General features: G+C 47.8%; 2 protein-coding genes across 2 annotated transcripts in view; both read left to right on the top strand.

Annotated features, from left to right (window-relative positions):
- The window catches only part of SLC35F4 (solute carrier family 35 member F4), a 205,705-nt gene extending 204,305 nt beyond the window's left edge, over positions 1 to 1,400 (top strand). The window contains exon 9 of the mRNA XM_048484673.1: positions 949 to 1,400. Within this exon, the coding sequence (XP_048340630.1) occupies positions 949 to 1,190 (242 nt within the window). The 3' untranslated portion in view covers positions 1,191 to 1,400. The remainder of the gene's footprint in view (positions 1 to 948) is intronic.
- A 9,423-nt stretch (positions 1,401 to 10,823) lies between these two features.
- CCDC198 (coiled-coil domain containing 198) lies at positions 10,824 to 26,521 on the top strand. The gene is given in 7 exon segments (XM_048484672.1): positions 10,824 to 11,049; positions 15,405 to 15,487; positions 19,462 to 19,548; positions 21,164 to 21,256; positions 24,676 to 24,700; positions 24,703 to 24,822; positions 26,183 to 26,521. Coding segments are annotated over 7 exon segments (888 nt in total). The 3' UTR covers positions 26,437 to 26,521.
- Positions 26,522 to 26,759: the final 238 nt, after the last annotated feature.

The following is a 26,759-nucleotide window of genomic DNA, read 5'->3' as shown; positions in this document are numbered from 1 at the left end:
TTCTTCTTCTTCTTCTTCCTCTTCTTCTTCTTCTTCTTCTTCTTCTTCTTCTTCTTCTTCTTCTTCTTCTTCAAAACTGAATTATTCAGGAGGGCTTTTCCACGCAGGAAAATGGTTTACCAAACTTCCCTGGATAAATTATTAGAGACTGTGATCTATATTGCTGTGTATAGCTTAGTGTAAGGAGAGCCAGTGTGATGTAGTGGTTAAGAGCAGGTGGATTCTAATCTGGCGAACCGGGTTTGATTCCCCACTCCTCCCCCTGGGTGACAGAGGCTTATCTGGTGAACCAGATGTGTTTTTGCACTCCTGCATTCCTGCTGGTTGACCTTGGGCTAGTCACAGTGCTCTCTGAACTCTCTCAGCCCCACCTGCCTCCGAAGGTGTCTGTTGCGAGGATAGGAAGGGAAAGGAGCTTGTAGGCCACCTTGAGTCTCCTTACAGGAGAGAAAGGTGGGATATAAATCCAAATCAAAGTAGTGCCTTGCTGTCTAATTTTAAGCACCCCTGCATATTAATACTTATACTCTGCTTCAGTTCTTTCTGGTAGTTCCAGACTTCAGCAATCCTTCAGCCAGTCAGTCAACATCCCATTTTGTCGGCTGTACTGACAACAGCTTAAGTCCCCGTGAGAATGGCAGACTGTCAATAAAGGAAATAAATAAAGCTCTAACCTTCTCACAACACGTGGCCTCTCCTTTCCATAAACTCTTTGTGATCTTTTACTTCCCTCACTAACATTACTCTGTTTGCCCACATTCTCTCGCTGAAAAATGGAGCACCCAGAATGTCTGTTAACATTCCGTGACTTTCACAGCAACCCGTCCGAAGGTTACAAGAGAGTTTCCCCCCACCCCCACTCCAGAACGGTTGGGACAGGCCCTGGTTGACCAACATAAAATAAAAGCCTTCTTTTTTCCCCCCCCCCCCCCCCCGCCCCTGACGCAGCTGTGGACCTGCTCAAAGACGAAAAGATCTTCAGCGCCGTGCGGCTGGGAGCCACAGTTACCATCTGTCTTGGGTTTTTGCTGATGCTTCTTCCAGAGGAATGGGACGAAATCACGCTGAGATTCATCAACAGCTTAAAGGAAAAGAAAAGCGACGATCACCCCGAGGATGTCACGGACTCCAGCATGCCTTTCAGGAGTAGAAGCCGAGCCAACGGGATGGTTTCGATACCGCTGGCTTAGAACCGGCGACCTTGTCGCTCCCCAGGAATGTATACTCTGCGAAGAGAATCCAATCAAATTTTTTCTCACCCACCCGCATACTCGAAAACAGACAGGTACTGTCTCAAGCCGGAGATCGCCTGAACCCATCAGTACGGAACTGTTTGCATTTATACACAGATCAAAACGCAAGTGTAAATAATGGCAATAAATTCTTTTTTATTAAAAAAACAACCTTGCATTTGTAATTTTTTTAAGCCGTTGGGAGGAGGATTGTGTGTAAATAAAGGCCATGATCACCAGAGTTTGGCAGAGCCTGATGAAATTTGAGATTACTTTCCACAGCCTGATGGCTATCTATCTATCTATCTATCTATCTATCTATCTATCTATCTATCTATGGGTCACCCATATTCCCAAGTACACACCTTTCGGTCACATGGGGGCGCTGAGAGCTCCCCACATGATGAAACGGCGTGCGCTCCAGCCATACACCACTGAGCCCCACCCCCCTCAGGGAGAGGGGGCAAGGCTTAACAGCAGGTGGCTGCAGCGCCCACCTGAGTCACCTGCTGCTGCCAAGCCCCGCACCCAGCCTCCGTGCAGGCTGGCTTTTGCCCTCCCCAGGCCCTGGGGATGGGAGGAGCCAGCCTGCAGAGAGGCGCAGAGTTCAGTCTGAGCCCCGCGCTGAATCTTGCCCCCGAGCATGCGGGGGCAGGGGGGCACCTGGAGGAGGTGTTGCCCCCGGGCGCTATTTTCCATCGATACGCTTCTGATCTAGTCTGTCTGTCAATCTAATTCATCTGGCTAGCTGTCTATCTCTCTAACCATCCGTCCGTCCGTCCGTGTCTTTCTTCGTGTTTGATTTTCATCCTGCTTTTCCCTGAAGTCAAGTGCCAGGCAGCTTTGACCTGGAGCTGCTGGGGCGTGAACCTGGCACCTTCCGCATGCTCGAGCAAACGCTCCACCTCCGCGCTACGTCCCTTTCTGTAAAGAGGCACGCCAGTTCCCTCCTTTAAATAAAAATTGGTCGGGCAAATCAGCTCCGAAAACTCCGTATTCCACCCTCCGCCAGAGCCAGACGAATGGGGGCTCCTCTGCAAGCAAACCCCTGTCATCTGGAAAACTGAAGCAATCTGCTAACTTAATTGCCGTCCCTCGGAAACTGCCTTTGCGCTCCAGGCGAAATAATAGACCATTTAAGCAATGAGGCATCTGGGCAATTACATTCTTTGGCCCTGGAGGGGCCAATTGAGCTGCTCTCCATCAGGAAAACAAAACATGCCAGGAATAAAGCCAGCTTGAAAACCAGTCCGAATATTCGGGCGCTTCCGAAAGCTCAGACAGAAAACTGTGACTATAGGACAGCGATGGCGAACCTTGTCGAGACTGAGTGCCCAAACTGCAACCCAAAACCCACTTATTTATCGCAAAATGCCAACATGGCAATTTGACCTGAATACTGAGGTTTTAGTTTAGAAAAAACAGTTGGCTCCGAGGCGTGCGTTACTCGGGAGTAAGCTTGGTGGTAGTCGGTGGCTTTGCTTTGACGCAACCATGCAACTCTTCCAACGGGTGAATCACAACCCTAGGAGGGTTTACTCAGAAGCAAGCCCCATTGCCAGCAACTGAGCTTACTCCCAGGTAAAGGATCACGCTTTAGTTCTTCGCATGAAAATCAGTGGGGTTTAACAGCGCTTAACAGGGTTACCAACACTGCTTCCCCAAAACTAAGTCTTAGGTTTAATGCCAATAATGCTAATAATCAATTAGCTAATGCTAATAATAATGCTAATAATCAAGCCCAGTGGCCCAAGCCAGCCTAGATGTGAGGGGGGGCACTCTGTTTGCGCATGCCCACAGAGAGGGCTCTGAGTGCCACCTCTGGCACCCGTGCCATAGGTTCGCCACCACTGCTATAGGAACTGTAGAAACCCGATTGCTGCTGCTGTTGGGACTTGTTTTTGCAATGTGCATGTGCTGGACACAGAGCTTGGCAAGGCCTGATTAAATCTTGCAGTGTGTCATCTTAACCCCCGGACAAGGACATTAAGCCAGAATTTTTCCCGCTGCAATTTGATCCTTCAAAGATTTTTGTAAAAATACAGACACGTACAGTCCGATTCCTGCAGTCCGCTGACCAAAAGGTCTCTCAAATGAATATTTGAAGGAATCTGCCTCTCAAGTTGGTGGGAAAGTGCTGGTAGCCACTCTGTGTTTGTTCCAGCAGGGACAGCAGGCTGCAAGTCAAATTCTCTTCACAGAAATTCAAAGGCATGTGTGCCGATCCAGCTGGAAGTGTGTGTATGACAAAGAAGAACTCTACTGGAGTGTTGCCAACCTTCGGTTGGTAAATGTCTGGAGATTTGGGGTGGGGCTTGGGGAGGGCGGGGTTTACAGAGGGGGGAGGGACTTTGGAGGCCATGCTGGGGTACCAGATTTTGAGCAGCAGTAGCCAAGCCAAGTCCACATTGGGGGGAAACTGGGGAAGGGGAGAAATTACAAGGGATTCGACATGACCGTCTGTCCTCATACTGGACCTCAGAGAACTGGACAGTAGCTCCTCTGCCACTCCTCCACGTGAGCGGTGGACTCTTATCTGGTGAACCAGGTTTGTTTCCCGACTCCTAAACATGAAGCCTGCTGGGTGTCCTTGGGCTAGCCACAGTTCTCTCAGAACTCTCTCGGCATTTATTGATAGGCATTGAAGCACTCAGCTGGTTGAAGCCAGTTTCTGTGAACCTGGATTTTGCTATCCCCTTTATCCTGATGTTAATCCCCCCTCAAATTTTCCCAAAGAATATGAGGAAGAGTTAGTTTGGCGCTAAGGTGCCCCAAGGTCGGCAATAGATATAGAGCTACCTGGCCTCCTGCCCCCATAGGACCATGGAAACAATCCCGTTTCCCATGAGACTCAAATGTCAGGTGAAAGCCTAGTTATCTACTCAGCACGTGAAGCCATAAAGTAAAGATCAAGGAAAAAATGTCCCAGACCTGCAGTGATAACATAGAGCAGGCTGGTCACATATATCTTGTAGCAATTATATTGAGCTAGGAATGCATCTCAATCAACTAGATACAATCCCCCTGACAGATATAGCGGAGGAGCATAGCTCACAATGACCTAGTCTGTGGGATTTTGGTTGAAGAGAATGAGTGACCGCAGTGGATTCATTGCGAATACAGTGTGCTGTCATACGCTACCAGGTGCTGTGTCTGCATTTGTGGCGTATTGCCTGTGTGACATCCCAAAAGTCATTTTCCTTATTATGAACTCTCCCAACATCGTTATTCTTGCGCTGCCTTTCAAAGCGACCGCACCTGCACAGCTCCGAACATCATGGAGACGGACTTCCGCGTGTGCAATTTCGAGTAGATTGTCCTTGAAGACAAGACTAGGGCCGTGGATCTGGAAAAAGGCAAATCGAAAACGAACCCTCCCAAAAAGCCATTAAGGGCTTTTTCCCAGGAAAATGGTGGCGATTTAAGGGAAAATAGGATCCCAAAAAATGCTAGCTTTCCTTAGCAATCAGTTGAGTACAGTGTGGGGTAGTGGTTAAGAGCAGGTGCACTCTAATCTGGAGAACCGGGTTTGATTCCCCACTTTTCCACGAGCTGTAGAGACTTATCTGGGGGACCAGATTAGCTTGTGACTCCAACACGCGCCAGCTGGGTGACCTTGGGCGAGTCACAGTTCTTCGGAGCTCTCTCGCCCTCACCCACCTCACAGGGTGTTTGTTGTTGGAGGGTGGGAGGGAAAAGAGATTGTCAGCCCCTTTGAGTCTCCTTACAGGAGAGAAAGGGGGGATATAAATCCAACTCTTTTCTTCTCTTCTTCTTTGGACTGCGATCCTCACGCTGCCACCAAATCACATGACTTCCCAGACACGAAAGAAAGACTCAGACACACTAATGGATACAGGTAAACAGTGTAGCTTTATTGAATGATGCGAACAGAGGCAGCCCTAATACACCAACATGTTCTCACTTGGGCTTAACTACACAGGAAGTGGTTTCCCAGTCTGCCCTGGCTCCTGCGGACCCCAAGGAGCCAGGACAGACCCGGAAAGGGTGTCCCGTGTAGGCAAGTCCTGAGTTGCTTCCAAGAAAGGCAGTGCAGAGAAGGCGAAAAACCTGCGTCCACCGGGGCCAATCTGGGCACGCAGGGAAAAATTCCTTCTCGGCTCCAATTCAGGCAACCAGCTCCAAGCCTGCACTGCCAGGTAAGCGTGGTGGGTGGGGCTGCTCTCCTTGAAGTCTGCACTTACCTCCTCTTCCTCTTGCTTCCAAGAAAGGCAGTGCAGAGAAGGAGAGAAACCTGCGTCCACCCGGGGCGAACCTGGAGACACAAGGAGAGCCAGTGTGATGTAGTGGTTACGAGCAGGTGGACTCAGAGGTGGGATCCAGCAGGTTCTCGCCAGTTCCCGAGAGTGGGTTACTAATTATTTGTGTGTGCCGAGAGGGAGTTACTAATCGGGTCTGCTTTTCCGTTAGAAATTCCATTAGGTCCAAAAATCATACAGTTCTGTTGTTTCCTATGTGGCTGGTTAGCGAAGGTAGAAAACGGGATAATTTCCCTGTTGGGCTGTTTTAAAAACATGTTTTAGTATTATGGTAAAGTTCCTTGTTTAAGGAAAGTGTCCTTCTGATTCCTAGAAACAAAATGAAGTATTTGAAAGTATTAAGCATTTGACAGGCAGTCAATTAGAGGAGAAGTAGTTGTTGTTTCTGTTGGCAGTAGACGATAGGACTTGCTAGAATGAGTTTAAATGATGGACAGAAAGATACCAGCTGGAAATTAGGAACTTTTTTTTACAGTAAGAGTTTTTTACAGTAACAGAGAAATTATTAATGCCCCGCCCCCGGAATGCCCCGCTCAGCCCCATTGGCGCTACGCCACTGTTTGAATCCCACCGCCATGGGAACCTGTTACTAAAATTTCTGGATCCCACCACTGGGAGGACTCTCATCTGGAGAACCGGGTTGGATTCCCCGCTCTTTACCAGAGTGATGGATTCTTCTCTGGAGAACCAATTGGACTCCCCACTCGTACCTGGGTCCTTGAAGTCTGCTTGAAGTCTGCTCCGACCAGTGGGCCTATGTCTTTTCTTGGATGGGGGAGGGGGAAAGATCGGAATGGCTGAGAGGGTGGGGGGACAGGAAATTAGGGGAAAGTAAAAGAAAGGGAGACATGTGGGGAAGACGGGCAGGGCGTTGCCCCTCTGAGGGGAATTCGCATCAGCCCCTCCGAAGAGGGGCCGTTATGGGATGCCTCCCTACTCCGGTGCTTGGTGGTCAGAGCAGATCTGGTGGCCTCTTCAGAGCAGGTAGTTTTATAGGCCTAGGAGGACAAACGGACCATTGTGAGGTCAGGGAGGGGGCGGGGCTTCATTGTGACTGGGCAAAGAGGGGAGGGGCAACCCTCTGGCCTCATTTGCATAGGCCAGCCCCCTCCCTGACCTCACCATGGGGGGCAAACCCTCTGTCCTCATTTGCATAGGCCAGCCCCCTCCCTGCCTGTTGATGACCATATATGGTCAAAAAGGGGCGAAGAGAAACCTGGGAGGGGGTGGAGAGAAAGGAAGGAGGTGATTGGTCCCCCTGCCCGGAATGTCATCCATGCTGATCCCAAATTGCGTCCCATCCATTGCAGTGGGACTGAAGCGCCAACTGAGTGTTCAGAGGACTCCAGCCTCATAGCTAGAACACTCTTCCCCCCCCAAAGGTGATTGTGCCCCCTCTCATTAGGGGAGGCTTTTGGCAGAGACCCAAAGAAAAGGGAAAATATTGTTAAAAAGAAAAAAAGTTTGGCAGTTTTGGGAGGGATTTCAAACACTGTCCCAAGTCAGCACCATAGGATTAGCTGGCTTTTGCAAGGGTTTCAGTGGTCAGTTAGAATGTCCCACGTTCGAATCTTACCTCGTCTGTGAGCTCACTCAGACTGCGAAACACAGCAGGCTTATTAGAGAGTAAGTCCCACTAATCTGAGTAAACAGGCACAGAATCAGGGTGTAAGTAATTTTAAAGGAGTTGCTTTCTCTCAGCCTCCCCTCAACCTGCCCGGAACAGCGGGGTAAGACTGCAGGTTTCCCTTCCATGTTTGATGTCAAGATACCTCTATAAGGCAGAGCAAGCAAGTTCAGTAGTCTACAGTTTTGTAGCATTGCTAAGCATCATAGGATTGTCGAAGGCTTTCACGGCCGAATTCAACTGGTTGTGGTGGGTTTTCCTGGCTGTGTGGCCGTGGGCTAGTAGATCTTGATCCTTACGTTTTGTCTGCATCTGTGGCTGGCATCTTCAGAGGTGTATCACAGAGGGAAGTCTTTTAAATCTGGGCGCAGTGTGTAACAGACTTCCCTCTGTGATACATCTCTGAAGATGCCAGTCACAGATGCAGGCGAAACATTAGGAACAAGATCTACCAGACCACGGCCACACAGCCCGGAAAACCCACAACAACCATTATAGGATTGCTGTTCTCTGAGACAGAGTATGATCATTCTCATCATCATTAAGGACTGCATTCTAGTGCGGAAGCACACAATTTTCTGAACTCTATGGTCAGTTGAGGTGCAGCAGTTGAGAAAATTGTGTGCTTCCGCGCTAGAATACAGTCCTTGATGATGAGAATTATAATTCATTGATGAGAATTTTAATTATATGAGAATTATAATTCATTTCAATGTGCTGCCTGTGCATTATTGAACTCTCAACAGAATGGCATCCGTACAACGCCCCAGCCATGCCCCCACACAGGCGCATGCCTGGGGCATCGTGCCCCCCTGTCCCATGGGTGCTACGCCACTGCTTCCACGGATAAACCTCTGCTTAGAACTGCACCGTGCATCTGTTACCTTCAGAAAGACAGGAACAGGCTTCTATGATGTGTGCCAAACAATGCAAAAATAAAACTGAAGATTTGTGAAGACACTTTGGCGACAGCAAAACCAACTCTGGTCAGAGATTATATATGACCAAAGATGACCACAGTGGTTTGTTATTAACATAAGAACATAAGAACGAGTCTGCTGGATCAGACCAGAGTCCATCTAATCCAGCCCTCTGCTACTCGCAGTGGCCCACCAGCTGCCTTTGGGAGCTCACGTGCAGGATGTGAACGCAATGGCCTTCTGTGGCTGCTGCTCCCGAGCACCTGGTCTGCTAAGGCATTTGCAACCTCAGATCAAGGAGGATCAAGATTGGGAGCCATAGATCGACTTCTCCATCAATCTGTCCAAGCCCCTTTTAAAGCTATCCAGGTTAGTGGCCATCACCACCTCCTGTGGCAGCATATTCCAAACACCAATCACACGTTACGTGAAGATGTGTTTCCTTTTATTAGTCCTAATTCTTCCCCCCAGCATTTTCAATGGATGCCCCCTGGTTCTAGTATTGTGAGAAAGAGAGAAAAATGTCTCTCTGTCCACATTTTCTACCCCAGGCATAATTTTATAGACTTCAATCATAACCCCCCTCAGACGTCTCCTCTCCAAACTAAAGAGTCCCAAACGCTGCAGCCTCTCCTCATAAGGAAGGTGCTCCAATCCTTCAATCATCCTCGTTGCCCTTCTCTGCACTTTTTCTATCTCTTCGATATCCTTTTTGAGATGTGGCGACCAGAACTGAACACAGTACTCCAAGTGCGGTCGCACCACGGCTTTATATAAGGGCATGACAATCCTTGCAGTTTTATTCTCAATTCCTTTCCTAATTATCCCCAGCATAGAGTTTGCCTTTTTCACAGCTGCCATGCATTGAGTGGACATTCCCATGGAACTATCAACTAAGACGCCCAAATCCCTTTCCTGGTCTGTGACTGATAGCACTGACCCTTGTTATTGTTCCGGGTTGTTGGCCATTCTGGTCTCCAGGAAGGCACATTTGTGTTCTTGTCTGCTGTTTGAGCAAGCATACTCTCGATACGCTGGCTTCGTGCAAGAGGAGCAATTCTGGCTTTAGCGTGCCCAGCTCTGGTGGAACGAGAGCAAATCTGCCATGCTGACACTTAAAAATCTGGGGTGCCCTCTAGTGGCATAAGAAGAGTCCTGCAGCAAGAAAGATTTCCACAGAGGTATTTTCCCCATGGCCAATATATCTCGGGATAAGGAAGTGAACAATCCCAGTTTGGCCATGATTTTCACCTGACCAACTACACTTCCTCAATTCTAACTAGATTCAACTGAAATTGAGCAACTAGGCCTGTTAAGTGGATAAAAGAGGAAGGCTTTAAAGATTAGTCATGGCTTGGGGAGGGGGAACCTCACAATTCTCATCGAACCACAGAGTTGGAAGAGACCCCCAAGGGCCATCAAGTCCAACCCCCAGCCATGCAGGAACACACAATCAAAGCACTCCTGACAGATGGCCATCCAGCCTCTCCTTAAAAACCTCCCAAGAATGAGACTCCACCATGCTCCGAGGTAGTGCATTTCACTGTCAAACAGCCCTGACGGTCAAGAAGTTTTTCCTGATGTTTTGGTGGAATCTCTTTTGCTTCACCTTGAACACATTCCTGCTGGTCCTAGTCTCTGGAGCAGCAGAAAACAAGCTTGTGTAACCTTTACCTGTGGGTTCTGTGGGGCCGAACTTGGAATGAGTTTGCAACAACAAATTTTAAAAACAAAATGGCTTACTTTCTTAACCTATAACCTATAACATCAACATTTAACATCACACTTCCAGGTCCTGTTCAGGTTGCATTTCAAGTCCTTCTAGTTACAGTCTACTGATACTGCCAAGTCCAATTCTTCTTTGCAAGTGGGTTGGCTCCTGAAGACTCCAAGGGCTTGGTGAACAGGATTCAACATGATGAAGGTTTCCAGGAGAACTCTCACTCATTACAAACACAAAAAGAACCCTTAACAAGGTGTTCAGGGCTTATACAAATCAAGGTCCAAGCCTGGTAGCCTTGTCTCCTCCAAACTACATGAGCTCTGCAGCCTTCTGCTGCTTTGAGTCTCCACCCCTTTCTGGGTCAACCCATTCTGAGCATGGGGGTTACACTTGCTCCCTCACCAACATGACATCCCTTCCAATGTCTCAACATGGCTATCATGTCACCTCTTCAACCTTCTCTTCACCAAACTCAACATCCCCAGCTCCCTGAGTCTCCCCTCGTAGGAAATGGATTCTGTTATCTATTATTTGATGTTGATCTCCCAGAATGCTCTAGGCTTGTTCGCTTTCCAAGGCCGACTCATTCCTTCACGCTAGGCAGTGCCTGGATCAGGTCAATGTTTAACTGGACCGACCAAGGGGGGAGATGGGGAAAAGGTTGTCAATGAGTTACCTCGGGAATGGATTTGGCTTTGACCGTGTTTACATGAAGTGAGAAAAAGAGACCACCGAAGAAGCGTGGTAGGTTGGGCTAGAGAGTCCGGCTTAGTTTGGAAAGCAGTCCAAGAAACAGGCGGGTCGGGAGGTCAGAACTGACATTGATCCTCCGTGAGGGTCTTGAATTTGCCTGCATGGTTTAACACCGTCTTGGGTGGTCTTCGGATTTTTTCAAAGCGTTCGGTCGGGTATTGCCAAAGGTCAAAGGTGTTCTGTCGGGTTCCACCACAGTACTGAATTCGAGGTCACCGTCCCCGGTTTGTTTTGACTGACCTAGCAGCTTGAAGATTGGAACTCCTTTTCTTCCGTATCCTGGAAAAAATGGGCCTGAGTCACTCGAAGAATCGGAGCCAGGTGACCAAAGTAGCCCCGATGCCCGCCAAAGAGGTCGCGTCCCGGTCTCCAGGATGTGCGCCCGTGTACGGATACCAGAGCCCTTTGAGAGAGCGGCGTTCCAGCTCCCTCGCTCCTCTGACAGAGAGGAACCCGCTGTCGGAGAGGCATCTTCCCCCCCTGCGGGAAACCTGGTATTCAAGATATCCTGCAGGTAACCGTGCCGTTTCTTTTACTTTCAAGAGTACGTTTTGAGCATGTTCCAATTGATTTTGGTGAGAGAGAGCTGACAATCCATTGTGCGTATCTATTGCTGACTTCCTTCATCAGGTAAAGTTGCAACCTGGAGATAGGGGGGTGGAGCTAAAGGAGGGTTGGGGGAGGGGAGGCACTTCAGGGATATAATACTTGAAGAGTTTGGATTTATATCCCTCCTTTCTCTCCTGTAAGGAGACTCAAAGTGACTTAGAAGAAGAAGAAGAGTTTGGATTTGGAAACACTTCTTCATGTAACGTGTGATTGGTGTTTGGAATATGCTGCCACAGGAGGTGGTGATGGCCACTCACCTGGATAGCTTTAAAAAGGGCTTGGACAGATTTATGGAGGAGAAGTCGATCTACGGCTACCAATCTTGATCCTCCTTGATCTGAGATTGCAAATGCCTTAACAGACCAGGTGATCAGGAGCAGCAGCAGCAGAAGGCCATTGCTTTCACATCCAGCATCACAGCTCCCAAAGGCACCTGGTGGGCCACTGCGAGTAGCAGAGAGCTGGGCTAGATGGACTCTGGTCTGATCCAGCAGGCTCTTTCTTATGTTGTTAAGGCCATTGCTTTCACCTCCTGCTTGTGAGCTCCCAAAGGCACCTGGGGGGCCACTGCGAGTAGCAGAGAGCTGGACTAGATGGACTCTGGTCTGATCCAGCAGGCTCTTTCATATGTTCTTATGTTCTTAAGATAAAATTATGCCAAAGGGGGTGGGGGGGTGGGGGTGGACACAGAGAAACAGGGTGCAGATAGTTAATGTCAGACAAACCTTTTTACATTTGACATAGCCTCCCAAATTATTATCACACACACACAGGAACGCCAGCAGCTGATAACAGAAACTATGTTAAAGAATGGCTTCCTACCTAGTCTGAGGAAAATCACAAATAGTTTAAACCGCTTAACCATACTAAAGTCTCTCCCAAGTCAGCAGTTTCGAAATACCCCATATTGATTGTCAGATACGGGGCAGAACTTCAAGCTCAATATGTGTTAGAGCCGGCAGGCAAACATCTGTGTCATCATAAAGACGGCTACACAGAGGGGTTTCCTGGTGAAATATAAGGCCAAGTTTTCTCGGAGGAAGACCTTAATGTTCCTTGATGGCCCCTGATGGGCATATGTTTTATCCTGTGTTTTATTATGTGTAACCTTACCACTGATGTAACCACCAAAAATCCTATAAGAAGCCTGTATTTTTGTGACTCCGGTACTTGGCCTGGTGCCTTCTCTCCCTGCTATTCGACCGCAATAAATCTTTCTTTGTTACGATCTTGTATCGTGGCTTCAATGTCTGACTGCTTCCCAGGCTCAGTGGCGTACTGCCCATTGGGCAAAGTGGGCGGTTGCCCAAGGCACAGACATTTTTCGTCGCTTGGGGCGCCTGATTTCTAAGCCCCGCTCACTCTGGCTAAGCCTCACCCACTCTGTATGGTGGCCCACAACAACAACACAAGCCTTTATTGGCATACAAAACAGGACAAAAATTTAAAACAAAACAAGGTTAAGAAATGCAGTTAAAATTACTAATTTCCAGTATAAAATTTGCAACAGTTTCACAAAAGAGCACATCAGAGCTGTTCAGGAGATTGGGTATCTTATAACACTCATGCCACTGAGAACATTGCAAGAAAATGGAATTCATGTATTTCATGCGTATCTTATTGTATTTAGGGCATAGAAACAGAAAACGGTCAAGTGTTTCAACCGTACTCATATCACATGAACAAACTCTTTTAGAACGTTCCATATTCTTGAATCTTCCCTCCAGCAGAGCTGATGGCAGCACATTACATCTTGCCGTAGCCAAGGCTCTCCTCTGGGTGGGATTAATCAGCAGATGAAGATATGCTGCCATAATTCCACGCTCACATGGGATTAATAATGTAGTTGGAGAACAGGTTGTCTTGGCAGTGGTGGCCCACAAGCCACCAGAGCAGAGCAGAAGGACAGGGAGCTCCGTCTCCGGTGAACTTGGGCTGCTGGGGCCGTCCGGGAAGGGTGAGTGCCATGCCCGGGCTGCTAGGTACGCCACTGTCCAGGCTGCAGTAACATCTTCATTCCTCTGGGGGGGTGTGCTGTGGTTAGAAGACTGTTCCCAGTCACCACAAAACCACCCAGAGGCTGAGTTGCCTATCTCTTAGGACTTCGCTTAGAAAAAAACACTTGACCCTTTCCACCACCTGAAAACCCTGGGCAGGTGTCAGGAAAGGTATGCGAGGTGCCCAGGTGCCTGTGAGCATTGCGTTGGGGACTCTGTGCAGCGTAGATATGTAAAGTTGCAACACACTGCCAGGAACAACAACAACAACAACAACAACAACCTTTATTTGGCATTTAAAAATAGGTTCTAGATCGTTGCCAGGCATTTTTGAAATACAAATCAAGAATACATTCAAAGCCAGACAGGAAGACTGTATATAGCATATACATTACTTAGAATGTTCTGTCACTTGTAAAAGAAATTTTGCTACTTTTTCCAAGAGCACGACATCTGTGTTGTTTAACAGAAGCTCCACAACAGAACAGTCAGAGTCACTTTCGGGTTCGTCTAGGGCCAGCCTGGGAGAGAAATTCCTGATGCCCACATATCTCGGACAGTCAAGAATAATGTGAGCAAGAGTCTCCACTTGGTTTTTACAGGGTGGACAAACCCGATCCTGGAGAGGGATGGATAAGTAGCGACCCTTTGTAATGGCCGATGGGAAGGTATTGGATCTGGCCCTTGCGATGATCCACCTCTGTTGGGGTTCAGTTAATAATTCAAAATATTTGGCTGTGTGCCCCTGTTCCGGTATTATTCCGACAGAGAGGGGTGAGCATGATTTATTTGCTTGCCCCAACAAGATATGATATTCCTGTTCTAGAAGTCTACTTTTTAAGGTTCGGAAAATCTCTTTGGGTGTCAGCATACAGAGTTCTTCAAGCAATAAACCTATTGAGTAAATTTTTGATTTCACTGCCAGGAAGAAACAGTAAATCCATCCTTGAAGAATCAGTTTGTGCAGACTCCTATCATGGGTATGTTAGTTTTCCAATTTTATTGTTATTAATATCCAATTGAATTGTCCAGAAGCGTAACAAAGACCTCCAAAGCCTTGAGTTGAGAAAAGAGAAGTCTTGACAATAAAACAAAACCACTCCTATTAAATAGAACTAATCGCAGTCGACACAAAGAGCCAGAGCGACATTTATCCTACAGGTCAGGCCGCTGAAGCAGAGCGGAATGTCTGGGCAAATTAATGAGTTTTCATTTGGCACCATTAAAATATTAACTTAGTCAGTAGACGGGAGAACTAATCTGGAGAACTGGGATACTTTCCCCTTGATAATCTATTAGAGGGGTCTGCAACGTGTGGCTCTCCAGATGTTCATGGTCTACAATTCCCACCAGCCCCTGCCCGCATGGGGCTGGCAGGGGCCGATGGGAATTGTAGTCCACGAACATCTGGAGAGCCACAGGTGGCAGACCCCTGACCTATTAGGAGACGGCGATCTCCCGTACACCAAAGAAAACTTTTAGCCCCACTTTCCGAAGAGTCACATTTCACATGGCAGAAGATTCTGCAGTGAATACAAATGAGCTCTGGGCATTTGGCGAGACAGGCCGAGTGTTTTTTGACAGCCAGAGCGCTTACATAAACAGCCAGTCCCGTTGAGCGCAGAGACGAATCCCAGATTCTATTGTGGCGCATTGGGGGGGGGGGACGGGACATGTTTATGCTTCAATCCCTGCCTCTTTTCCTTTTCCTTTCCACATTTCCACGCAGCATTTTCACCAGCCTTGCAGACGGGTGCAGATGCTGGCAGGGGCGTGCCTGCCAGAGGGATATGGGGCAACCTATGTCCCCTGGCGCCACATACCTGGTCACGCGGAGGGCACAAAATCGCCCCCCACGGACTGAAGCCTTTCGTCAGCCCGCCAGGTGCCCCTTGGCCTGGCCCGGCCCCACAAGAGGAAGAGGCCGAAGAGCAGACAGGGAGGTGGCCGGCCGCTGCTGATGGAGGTTGAGGCAGGGCGGGGGTGGGGGCGGCAAAACGTTTTGAGGCTGGAAATAAAACGTTTTTTGGGGTAAAAGCAATGCGGAACTCCATGGAAGAAACAATTAACAACAACAACAACAACCTTTATTTGGCATTTAAGAATAGGTTCTAGAGCGTTGCCAGACATTTTTGAAACAATTTTATTCCCTGCCCCAGAACGTTTTAAAAACTTTGTGCGGAAACACTTTAAAAGGTTTGTGTGTGCAGAACTTTGCTAAAACTACTGCTCAAACCCTGTTTCGTCTCATCTCGTCTTCCAGTGCCTCGTCCCTCCCCACTGGATCTCAAGCCAGAAGAGGGAGAATCAAGCATCATCAAACAGCACCCCCCTCGTAGACCACAGGTAAGATATCTGAGCTCCTCTTGAGACGTTCCTTTAGATCCCACCTGCCTAGTGAAAGGCAGTGCGGTTCAGTGGTTAAATGGCTAGGCTAGAGCGGTGACGACGATTTGTAAACCTGTGACCACGTCTGTCAAAAGTGACGCCCCACAATGCTTTGGGTGACACGCCAGAATTCGCCAACACCAGAGAACTATTCTCCCTGTTTTAATTGGAGGCATGTTTGCAATTATTTTACATTTTACACATGATACGATAGTATTTTTTAAAAAGTTAATGGATATGTAAAGAATTGTTTTCTTTGGTTCGGGGGGGGGGAAGGGAGTGACCCGCCAAGAAGAAGAAGAGTTTGGATTTATATCCCCCCTTTCTCTCCTGCAGGAGACGCAAAGGGGCTGACAATCTCCTTGCCCTTCCCCCCTCACAGCAAACACCCTGTGAGGTGGGTGGTGCTGAGAGAGCTCCGAGAAGCTGTGACTAGCCCAAGGTCACCCAGCTGGCTGTGTGGGAGTGCACAGGCTAATCTGAATTCCCCAGATAAGCCTCCACAGCTCAGGCGGCAGAGCTGGGAATCAAACCCGGTTCCTCCAGATTAGATACACGAGCTCTTAACCTCCTACTCTACTGCTGCTCTCGTTCGGCATTTTCTGAAATGTTGACCCACCAAGCCCTGAAGTTTTGCCAGATCTGGCCCAAGGTCCATCTCACAGGATGCTACGTGATAAGTCTTCCACCTCAAAGGTGGGACCTAAAGTTCTCGTAGACTCACAACAACATTTTGAAGATGGGGATAACATTAGCCCTCCTCCAGTCATAAGAACATAAGAACAAGCCTGCTGGATCAGACCAGAGTCCATCTAGTCCAGCACTCTGCTACTCGCAGTGGCCCACCAGGTGTCTTTGGGAGCTCACAGGCAGGATGTGAAAGCAACGGCCTTCTGCTGCTGCTGCCCCCGTGCACCTGGTCTGCTAAGGCATTTGCAATCTGAGATCAAGGAGGATCAAGATTGGTAGCCACAGATCGACTTCTCCTCCATAAATCTGTCCAAGCCCCTTCTAAAGCTATCCAGGTTAGCGGCCATCACCACCTCCCGTGGCAGCATATTCCAAACACCAATCACACGTTGCGTGAAGAAGTGTTTCCTTTGATTAGTCCTAATTCTTCCCCCCAGCATTTTCAATGAATGCCCCCTGGTTCTAGTATTGTGAGAAAGAGAGAGAAAATTTCTCTCTGTCAACATTTTCATCCCCATGCATAATTTTGTAGACTTCAATCATATCCCTCCTCAGCCGCCTCCTCTCCAAACTAAAGAGTCCCAAACGCTGCAGCCTCTCCTCATAAGGAAGGTGCTCCAGTCCCTCAATCATCCTCGTTGCCCTTCTCTGCCCTTTTTCTATCTCTTCAATATCCTTTTTGAGATGTGACGACCAGAACTGTACTCTAAGTGCGGTCGCACCACTGCTTTATATAAGGGCATGACAATCCTTGCAGTTTTATTATCAATTCCTTTTCTAATGATCCCCAGGTGGTCTCCGAAGTCCTGTCACCTTACATTTTTGGGCATGCGCTTTGACCAGGCGCAAAGGTGAACCTACACAAGGCGGGTGAACAGCTCGCTCAGCAGAAGTGAATCCTGGAGTATTTTCTGCATTGGGGGATTTTTGCAAGTGATTGGAAAGTCACCGTTGTGGTGTGAGCTGCTGCCACCTAGTGGCCGCATAAAAATTAGCCTTTAAAAAAAAATCCGAGATGAAAGGATAAATTTACACCTGCATTATAAAAAGAAGACCGGTTGCAAAGAGAGGGTTCAAACCAGCCATCTGACCTGGCATCTACTTAATTCTGAATTGGTGCTTTTCACACGGGCATGCTGACAAGGGGGGGGGGGAGGGAAATCTAAAGAGCACATTCAAGCGGAGGAAGTAAATTTGGCCAAGATCCCAAGAGCAGATGCTGAGGGTGGAAGAGTAATCCCATGATTATTTTCACCGCAGATTTGTGTGTGTTCAGGTTTTTTTAATCAGAATTTTTATTTATTTTACACGTCTAATTAACACATCCAAATACATAGAAAGATAAAGAAAAGATCCCGATCTAGTGCCCCCTCCCCCCTATAACAATAATACTAAATGAAAAGTGTTTAGGACTCTTAAGTTGGGAGAGGAGACGTCTGAGGGGGGATATGGTTGAAGTCTATAAAATTATGCACGGGGTAGAAAATGTGGACAGAGAGAAATTTCTCTCTCTTTCTCACAATACTAGAACCAGGGGGCATTCATTGAAAATGCTGGGGGGAAGAATTAGGACTAATAAAAGGAAACACTTCTTCACGCAATGTGTGATTGGTGTTTGGAATATGCTGCCACAGGAGGTGGTGATGGCCACTAACCTGGATAGCTTGAAAAGCGGCTTGGACAGATTTATGGAGGAGAAGTCGATTTATGGCTACCAATCTTGATCCTCCTTGATCTGAGATTGCAAATGCCTTAACAGTCAGGTGCTCGGGAGCAACAGCCGCAGAAGGCCATTGCTTTCACATGCTGCACGTGAGCTCCCAAAGGCACCTGGTGGGCCACTGCGAGTAGCAGAGTGCTGGACTAGATGGACTCTGGTCTGATCCAGCTGGCTCTTTCTTATGTTCTTATGACTGGAGGAGGGCTAATGTTATCCCCATCTTCAAAATGTTGTTGTGAGTCTTAAAAGAAAAAAACACAAATACACATGTATATGATGACTTCCAGCTACCTCGCTAAGGGTCCAGCATAAATCTAACTCTGTGCTTATAATTAATATCTACATTTTTTTTCGCTTTTAGTCCTTCTTATAAAGCTGTCTTAATCCAATATGCTGTTTTCTTTTAAGTCTCAAATCCTGCCGTTGTTTCTCTGTTTGGATATGTTTTCAATAAGTAGTCCGCAAAGGATTTCAGAAATTTGACCGTATTCTTGTCTCTTATAACCTCCGTGTTCAGTTTTAAGGGGCAAACTGGTGCATGGACGGCTGGGCTATTTTATTTATTTATCTGATATATTTCTATCTCGGCCTCTCCGCAAAATTGTAGCCCAGGCAGTTTACAGCATATTAAAATGACACTCACCAGTTTAAACTGCTGATGCCCAAAACAATGCTACACCTCCCAGTGCTAAAATGGAGCCTCTAAACAATACTACTCTCCAGACTAAAGCAGTCAGCATTAAGCATCTACAGCAGTGGTTCTCAACCTTCCTAATGCCGCGACCCTTCAATACAGTTCCTCATGTTGTGGTGAAGAAGAAGAGAAGAAGAAGAGTTTGGATTTATATCCCCCCTTTCTCTCCTGTAGGAGACTCAAAGGGGCTTACAATCTCCTTGCCCTTCCCCCCTCACAACAAACACCCTGTGAGGTAGGTGGGGCTGAGAGAGCTCCGAGAAGCTGTGACTAGCCCAAGGTCACCCAGCTGGCGTGTGTGGGAGTGTACAGGCTAATCTCAATTCCCCAGATAAGCCCCCACAGCTCAGGCAGCAGAGATGGGCATCAAACCCGGTTCCTCCAGATTAGATACACAAGCTCTTAACCTCCTACGCCACTGTGACCCCCAACCATAACATTATTTGTGTCTCGGTTCCTAAGACCATTGGAAATATGTGTTTTCCATGGTCTTAGGCGACCCCTGTGAAAGCGTCGTTCGACCCCCAAAGAGGTCGCGACCCACAGGTTGAGAACCGCTGATCTATAGAGCAATGACAGTGGCCAGCGTCTAACCTTCCGTTCCTGGGTGCGACAGTTGAGAGAGCTGAATCTATACGTCTTTCTGGAGGGCACACATTGGCTCTAAACCCATTTCGATCCGGCTTCCGCTGAGTTTTGCAGGCGGAACGACACCACGAGAAACCCATTTGCCAGGACGAGGCCCGCCAAACTCCTAGCGGTATAGTTGAGAGAACGAGCACTTGATTTTGAGAAATGCGACACGTTAAACGCTCCCCCTCTTTGCAGAAGTTGGAACCTCTCGTCCTTCCAAAAGATGTCTCTTTGGATACGTTCTCAAGACAACGGGAGGGGACAGCGGCCCGGACACCAAAGGTAAGTGTCTCGGGGGCCCAGAGGGAAAAAAACACACCAAAGAATAAAACAGAGCCCTTTTAACTGGGAGCTGACCCTGATTATAGGGGAGCCAAATGAAGAACATGAAGATCATCTCGTATATTGAGACCAGTATTCGGTTCACATCCACAAGAAGAAGAAGAGTTTGGATTTACACCCCACCTTTCTCTCCTGTAAGGAGACTCAAGGTGGCCTACAAGCTGCTTTTCCCCTCCTCTCCAGAGACACCTTGTGAGGTAGGTGAGGCTGAGAGAGTTCTGAGAGAACTGTGACTAGGCCAAGGTCACCCAACTGGCATGTGTTGGAGTGCACAAGCTATTCTGGTTCACCGGATAAGCCTCTGCCACTCAAGCAGGGGAATGGGAAATCAAACCCAGTTTTCCAGATTAGATTCCACCTGCTCTTCACCACTACACTATGCTGGTTCTCAGCTGAGTGAGGACGTTCTTGTGGAGCATGAAGGGGAGAGAAGCCCACCCAAGTTGCCACCCTGCAGTTGAGAGCTGGAGATCTCTTGGGATTACAACTGATCTCCAGCCTACAGAGATCCGTTCCCCTGGACAAAATGGCTGCTTTGGAGGGTGGGTCGATGGCATTTGTTGAGGCCCCTCCCACTATCTTCCCCAAGCTCCGCCCATACATTTCCAGGGATTTCCCAACTGGGAGCTCGTATTAGCTTGGAAATGGAACATCCTCGCCCTCCCTCAGCCCTTAAACAGCTGTAGGGGGGCGTCTCCTCTAATTCTCCCACTCACTTCTCTGGGGGTTGTGTGTGCGTGTGTGCGTGTGTGTGTGGAGAGAAGTCTTGAGATCCAGTGTGGTGTAGTGGTTAAGAGCAGGTGGATACTAATCTGGAGAACCAGGTTTGATTCTCCACTCCTCACCTGAGTGGTGGAGGCTTATCTGGTGAACCAGATGTGCTGCCACGCTCCAACAATCCTGGTGGGTGACCTCGGGCTAGATAATCCTGGTGGGTGACCTTGAGTCTCCTTACAGAAGAGAAAGGTGGGGTATAAATCCAAACTCCTCTTTTTCGTCTTCAGTCTGTCCTGCATCTATGGCTTACGGACTTCATTAGAGGCTCTCAAGTTCTAATATATTGGCAGAGGGAGGAAAAAATTATAAGAACATAAGAACATAAGAACGAGCCTGCTGGATCAGACCAGAGTCCATCTAGCCCAGCACTCTGCTACTCGCAGTGGCCCACCAGGTGCCTTTGGGAGCTCACGTGCAGGATGGGAAAGCAAGGGCCTTCTGCTGCTGCTGCTCCCAAGCACCTGGTCTGCTCAGGCATTTGCAATCTCAGATCAAGGAGGATCAAGATTAGTTATCTTGTTCACTCTCTCTCATGCATAACTTTATAAACCTCTCCCATGCTCTTTCTCTCTCCCCGACTCTGCCAAAGTTGTCTCATTTCTAAAGTGAAAATTCCCAGACTTTTCAGCCTTTCCTAACAGGGAAATTACAGCGACCGTTTCTCTGTCACCTGCAAATACCATTTTCCGCTTGATCGCAACAGGGACAGTGAAAAGAAAAGATCTGTTGTTTTCCAAAACATGCGTACTTTCCCACCTGAACTGTTGCTTCCTGGCAGGAGCTTGAGAAACGGGGGCCGGCCGTTCTGTACCCCCCAGGAAGAAGACGGCAGCACCTTCACAAGATGAAAATGCTGGAAATGCGCCAAGAGGTAACGGGCAAAATGGTTTTTGTGGAGAGTTTCTTGGAAGCTTAAGCACATGATGCACAGAGGACCACGTCAGATGGTGGAGCGTCTGGAAATGGTAGCTGAGTCGAAGAATCCAGTATAGGGTACAGAGTCTTAGCATGGTGGGATTCCATTTGTTCTAAAAGAGAATCCTCATGTTTTTAGTTTTGCCAGTTTTGGGTTCAGAAGCACCTGCAGATTTGTGGGTGAAGCTGGAGAGGGCGGGGTTTGGGGAAAGGAAAGGCCTCAAGTAAGGTGTATTGCCATATAGTGGTTAAGAGCAGGTGCACTCTAATCTGGGGAACCGGGTTTGAGCCCCTGCTCTGCCACTTGAGCTGTGGAGGCTTGTCTGGTGAACCAGATTATTTATTTATTTATTTATTTAATTATTTTATTTTATTAAATTTCTATACCGCCCTTCCCCGAAGGGCTCAGATTAGCTTGTGCACTCCAACACATGCCAGCTGGGTGAGTCGGGCTAGTCACAGTTCTTCGGAGCTCTCTCAGCCCCACCCACCTCACAGGGTGTTTGTTGTGAGGGGAGAAGGGCAAGGAGATTGTAAGCCCCTTTGAGTCTCCTTACAGGAGAGAAAGGGGGGATATAAATCCAAACTCTTCTTCTTCTTTCAAAGCAGCCATTTTGTCCAGAAACAGAACAAGTGTTTTTTTTTAAATATATAAATACATAAATAAACATAATAAAGAAGTACAGTTATCCCTTTCACATGGCAACTTTCCCCATCACGAATTTGATATATCACAAGTTGGCATAAGAAATTAAATGGGAATTTGGGGGGAGTTTGGCAGAAGCCGCAGACGACACAGAAAAAGTCTAGAAACTCAGAAAGGCATAAAATATACGTCTAGTATTGTATAATATCAACACATTTTATGTTTTAATACCATAAATACACTCAATTTTCTTTTAACATTAAAACAAAAGAAAATATCATTGTCGAAGGCTTTCACGGCCAGAATCACTGGAGTGTTGTGGGGTTTCCGGTCTGTATGGCCATGTGGGTTAATCAGTTAGTGAAGACATCTGCATAGTAGTTGTTCTGTTCCCCAAGTAAAATATCCTAGGTCAGGCTGACCAGACGTCCCGCTTTTGGCGGGACAGTCCCGCCTTCAAACAATTTGTCCCGCGTCCCACGGGTTATTTAAATTCTCCCATTTTTTGGGAGGCTGCTGCACTGCCTTCTGGGGCGCAAGGCAGTGCGGCAGCCTCCCGTGCACGCGGCTGCAGGAGCATGGCCTTCTGGGGCTTGCCGTTTCCTGCCCTGTCACAGGGCGGGAAACGGCAAGCCCCAGAAGGCAGTGCGCTCCTGTGGCTGCGCGCGCATGCGCGCGTGCGCCTACCCCCATCCCGGTTCACAAAGGTGACCATCTGGTCACCTTATCCTAGGTGCCTTGTACTCGGCCAGAACAGAGTGGGAGACTCAAGCAAAGATGTAACAGTTAAAAAAAGAGAGGTTTATTGCATAGAAGAATTAAGACCTTAACACTGCCCAGGGTACTTGTTTGATTGGAACACCTTGAAACGCGAGACCTCGATTCTTTCTTCGCTTCTTCCAAGAAAGTCCACTTTGTCATTGCTTCCTCTTGGTTCTTTCAGTGTCCTCTATCTGGTCCTCGCTTTCTGTTAACACCTTAACCTGATGCTCTAGACCAGGGGTAGGGAACCTGCGGCTCTCCAGATGTTCAGGAACTACAATTCCCATCAGCCTCTGTCAGCATGGCCAATTGGCCATGCTGGTAGGGGCTGATGGGAATTGTAGTTCCTGAACATCTGGAGAGCCACAGGTTCCCTACCCCTGCTCTAGACCTTATACTCAGAGGTGGGATCCAGCAGGTTCTCACAGGTTCCCGAGAGTAGGTTACAAATTATTTGTGTGTGCTGAGAGGGGGTTACTAATTGGTGATTTTGCCGCGTGATTTTTGCCTTAGTTACGCCCCTCTTCTCAGCAGTAGCACACAGAACTTGAAGCAGTCTAGCAGGAGGTGCACCGGCGTGCGTGGTAGCCTGCGTGCATTCGTTTCCCGCCCAGGGACCGGCGCAGCGGCTGCATCCTTGCCACAGCCCCGCCCAGGAATGCCCCACCCCCGTCGTGCCCTGCCCAACCCCATTGGCGCTACGCCAGTTTGAATCCCACCACCATGGGAACCTGTTACTAAAATTTTTGGATCCCACCACTGCTTATACACCTTAGACTATTCAGACTATGCACCTTAGACATAAGAGATATGACAACTTCCAGCTCCACTGGCACCTTAGAGTATAACTAACTGAACAGGGGCACTACTGGGTCATGAAAGGAAGACTAGGGGACTTCTTAAAGGGACATGGTCTAACTAAAGTTTCCTCCATAGAACACTATACAAGAGGAACTAAACCACAGGTGTCAAACTTGCGGCCCTCCAGATGTTATGGACTACAGTTCCCATCATCCCCTGCCATCATGATGCTGGCAGGGGATGATGGGAACTGTAGTCCATAACATCTGAGGGCCGCAAGTTTGACACCTATGCACTAAACCCATACTAACTGAAGAGACAACTGAGACTTAAAGAAAATAGTAAGAGCTTCTCTGGGGGCATGACAGTAGTTGCCTGGCATTTTAATCCCTTTGGTTGCTTCCTTCCTGGAGACATCCGGTGTCTGGGTGGTGTTCACTAACCATTGTTTTGACTATAGTTTTTTTAAAGTACTGGTAGCCAAACTTTGTTCATTTTCATGGTTTCTTCCTTTTTGCTGAAATTGTCCATGCGCTTGTGGACTTCAACGGCTTCTCTGTGTAGTCTGACAAAGTGGTTGTCAGAGTGGTCCAGAATTTCAGTATTTTCAAATAACATTCTGTGACCAGCTTGGTTTAGAATGTATATATATATATAAACCTTTATTAGGCATAGAATCCATATAACAGCCAACATTGTCCAAACAAGTATCCCACACATGAGAACCATCGCAGGTAATCATTCCAAAGTTCCTATAAGGAACCTAGCTACAAAAGTTAAAATCTCGGAGGCGGAATTGTTTAGTAGAAACGTAATCTTCCCCACAGCAGAGTATTCATTAAAGATTACAGGTCAAAGAGCAAAAAGTCTGGTCCTAGATCCCTCGTATTTGGGGCAGAGGAGCAATATGTGTTCCATGGTTTGAATCGCTGTGATGCAACGAGGACATTTCCGCTCTTGCAGGTCGATTTTTCGGAACCTTCCTTGTAGCACAGAGCAAGGGAAGGAGTTACATCGAGCCCTCGTGATTATCCATCTATGCTTGGGCTCCTGAAGTAAACTCAAAGAATCTGCCATGTGATTGATTTTAAATTTGATATTAAAAAAGAGGGGGGTGGTCTAGAATGTTATTTGAAAACACAGAAACAAATCCTTTATCATCTCAGGCAGAACGGAAGAGGAGGTTGCGCCAGGAGGCAGCGCCAAGTCAAAAACGAGGGATGCCAAAGTCCGGCAGGCGTTTCGTCACGGGCAGCCGTTTGACAGCTCAGACGACGAGGACCTCTTTGCCGTTGAGCATGATGGAGATATTGGTAAGTGACACCAGAACAGAAAGGAATTGGGAAAGAAAATAACCCCAAAAGTATGAGGGTAACCAAAAGGTTGAGATGCACTAAAATAAAAATCTGAAAGGAATAAAATGCTAAAAATACAATGAAATGTATGAAATGTAGAATACGCTGTTTCCCTGGAAATAAGATAGGGTCTTATATTATTTTTTGCTCCAAAAGATCTGTCAGGGCTTATTTTCAGGGGATGCCTTATTTTTTGGGGGGCCCCACGCGACCAGATCAACTGTGCCGGGGAAACTGTAACTAGGGCTTATATTTCAAGCATCCTCCAAGAATCCCGAAAAATCATGATAGGGCTTATTTTCAGGGTGGGTAGGTCTTATTTTCGGGGAAACAGAGTAGTAGGGCTCTCACCTGGATGGCCCAGGATAGCCTCTCGGAAGCTAAATAAGGCCAATCCTGATTCATTCTTGGATGGGAGGCCATCAAGAAAGTGAAGCCTGGAAATTGAATCATACTTGTTCCTACAAATGTCTCCCTGATGTTCAAGACAGGAAAAACCCCAAAGGAATTATGACAAACCAAATCCCTAACAGCATGAACAATAGGAGTTCTGGGGCGTTGTGGGTCTTCCAGGCTGTATGGCCATGTTCTAGTAGCATTTTCTCCTGATGTTTTGCCTGCATCTGTGGCTGGCATCTTCGGAGGATCTGATGGTAGTGAAGCAAGCGGAGTACGTATAGATACCTGTGGAATGTCCAGGGTGGGAGAAAGAACCATTTGCCTTCGATTAATCAGAAAGTGTAAAGGGTGCAATTAGCAAGCTTGATTTGCATGTGTTGGGTGGGATCCACCCATTTAGCATGTGAGTAACCATGAAGAGAGCATCATCAATTAGTGAGGGCATCTGCATCGTAACAGCCTGGCCTTGCCAGCCACAGATGCAGGCGAAACATCAGGAGAAAATGCTACTAGAACACAGCCATACAGCCCAAAAGCCACACAATATCCCAGTGATTCCGGCCATGAAAGCCTTCGATAATACAACAGCAGTTTTCTTTTCCTCTTTGGAGCAGCAGTGGCGTAGGAGGTTAAGAGCTTGTGTATCTAATCTGGAGGAACCGGGTTTGATTCCCAGCTCTGCCACCTGAGCTGTGGAGGCTTATCTGGGGAATTCAGATTAGCCTGTACACTCCCACAAACGCCAGCTGGGTGACCTTGGGCTAGTCACAGCTTCTTCTGAGACTCAGCCCCCACCCACTTCACAGGAGTGTGTTTGTTGTTGTGAGGGGAAGTGGCAAGGAGATTGTAAGCCCCTTTGAGTCTCCTGCAGGGGAGAGAAAGGGGGGATATAAATCCATACTCTTCTTCTTCTTTGTAGGGATCAATCCTTGGGTCGGACAGATACTAAAAGGGCACGGACGGCCAGAGACCCAGCCAGGACAGATCGGCAAAGTGGAGACGTGGTTGCTGAAGCAGCAGGCGAGCAGCAAATCGTTTTGGGATACTTCAAGCACCGACTCAGATAGTTGGGAAGAACTAGAAGACGGGAGGTTTACCAGGAGACCAGCTTTAGTGAGAACCAAGACAGAGAGGATCCAGCTCTTTGATGACTTCTTTGACCAACCACTCTGATCTACAGACACCAGAATGGGGCCATCTTGGTGGTGAGCATGGAACAATCCGCCCATGCACAGTAGAGCCCAAAACAACTCTAAGAACATAAGTACATAAGAACTAGCCTGCTGGATCAGACCGGAGTCCATCTAGTCCAGCATTCTGCTACTCGCAGTGGCCCACCAGGTGCCTTTGGGAGCTCACATGTAGGACGTGAAAGCAATGGCCTTCTGCTGCTGCTGCTCCCGAGCACCTGGACTGTTAAGGCATTTGCAATCTGAGTTCAAGGTGGATCAAGATTGGTAGCCATAGATCGACTTCTCCTCCATAAATCTGTCCAA

Source organism: Sphaerodactylus townsendi, linkage group LG02, assembly GCF_021028975.2.
Source record: "Sphaerodactylus townsendi isolate TG3544 linkage group LG02, MPM_Stown_v2.3, whole genome shotgun sequence".
NCBI classification, from domain to species: Eukaryota; Metazoa; Chordata; class Lepidosauria; order Squamata; family Sphaerodactylidae; genus Sphaerodactylus; species Sphaerodactylus townsendi.
Note: the sequence above shows the minus strand (reverse complement) of the source record. Positions and strands in the feature narration are given on the sequence as shown.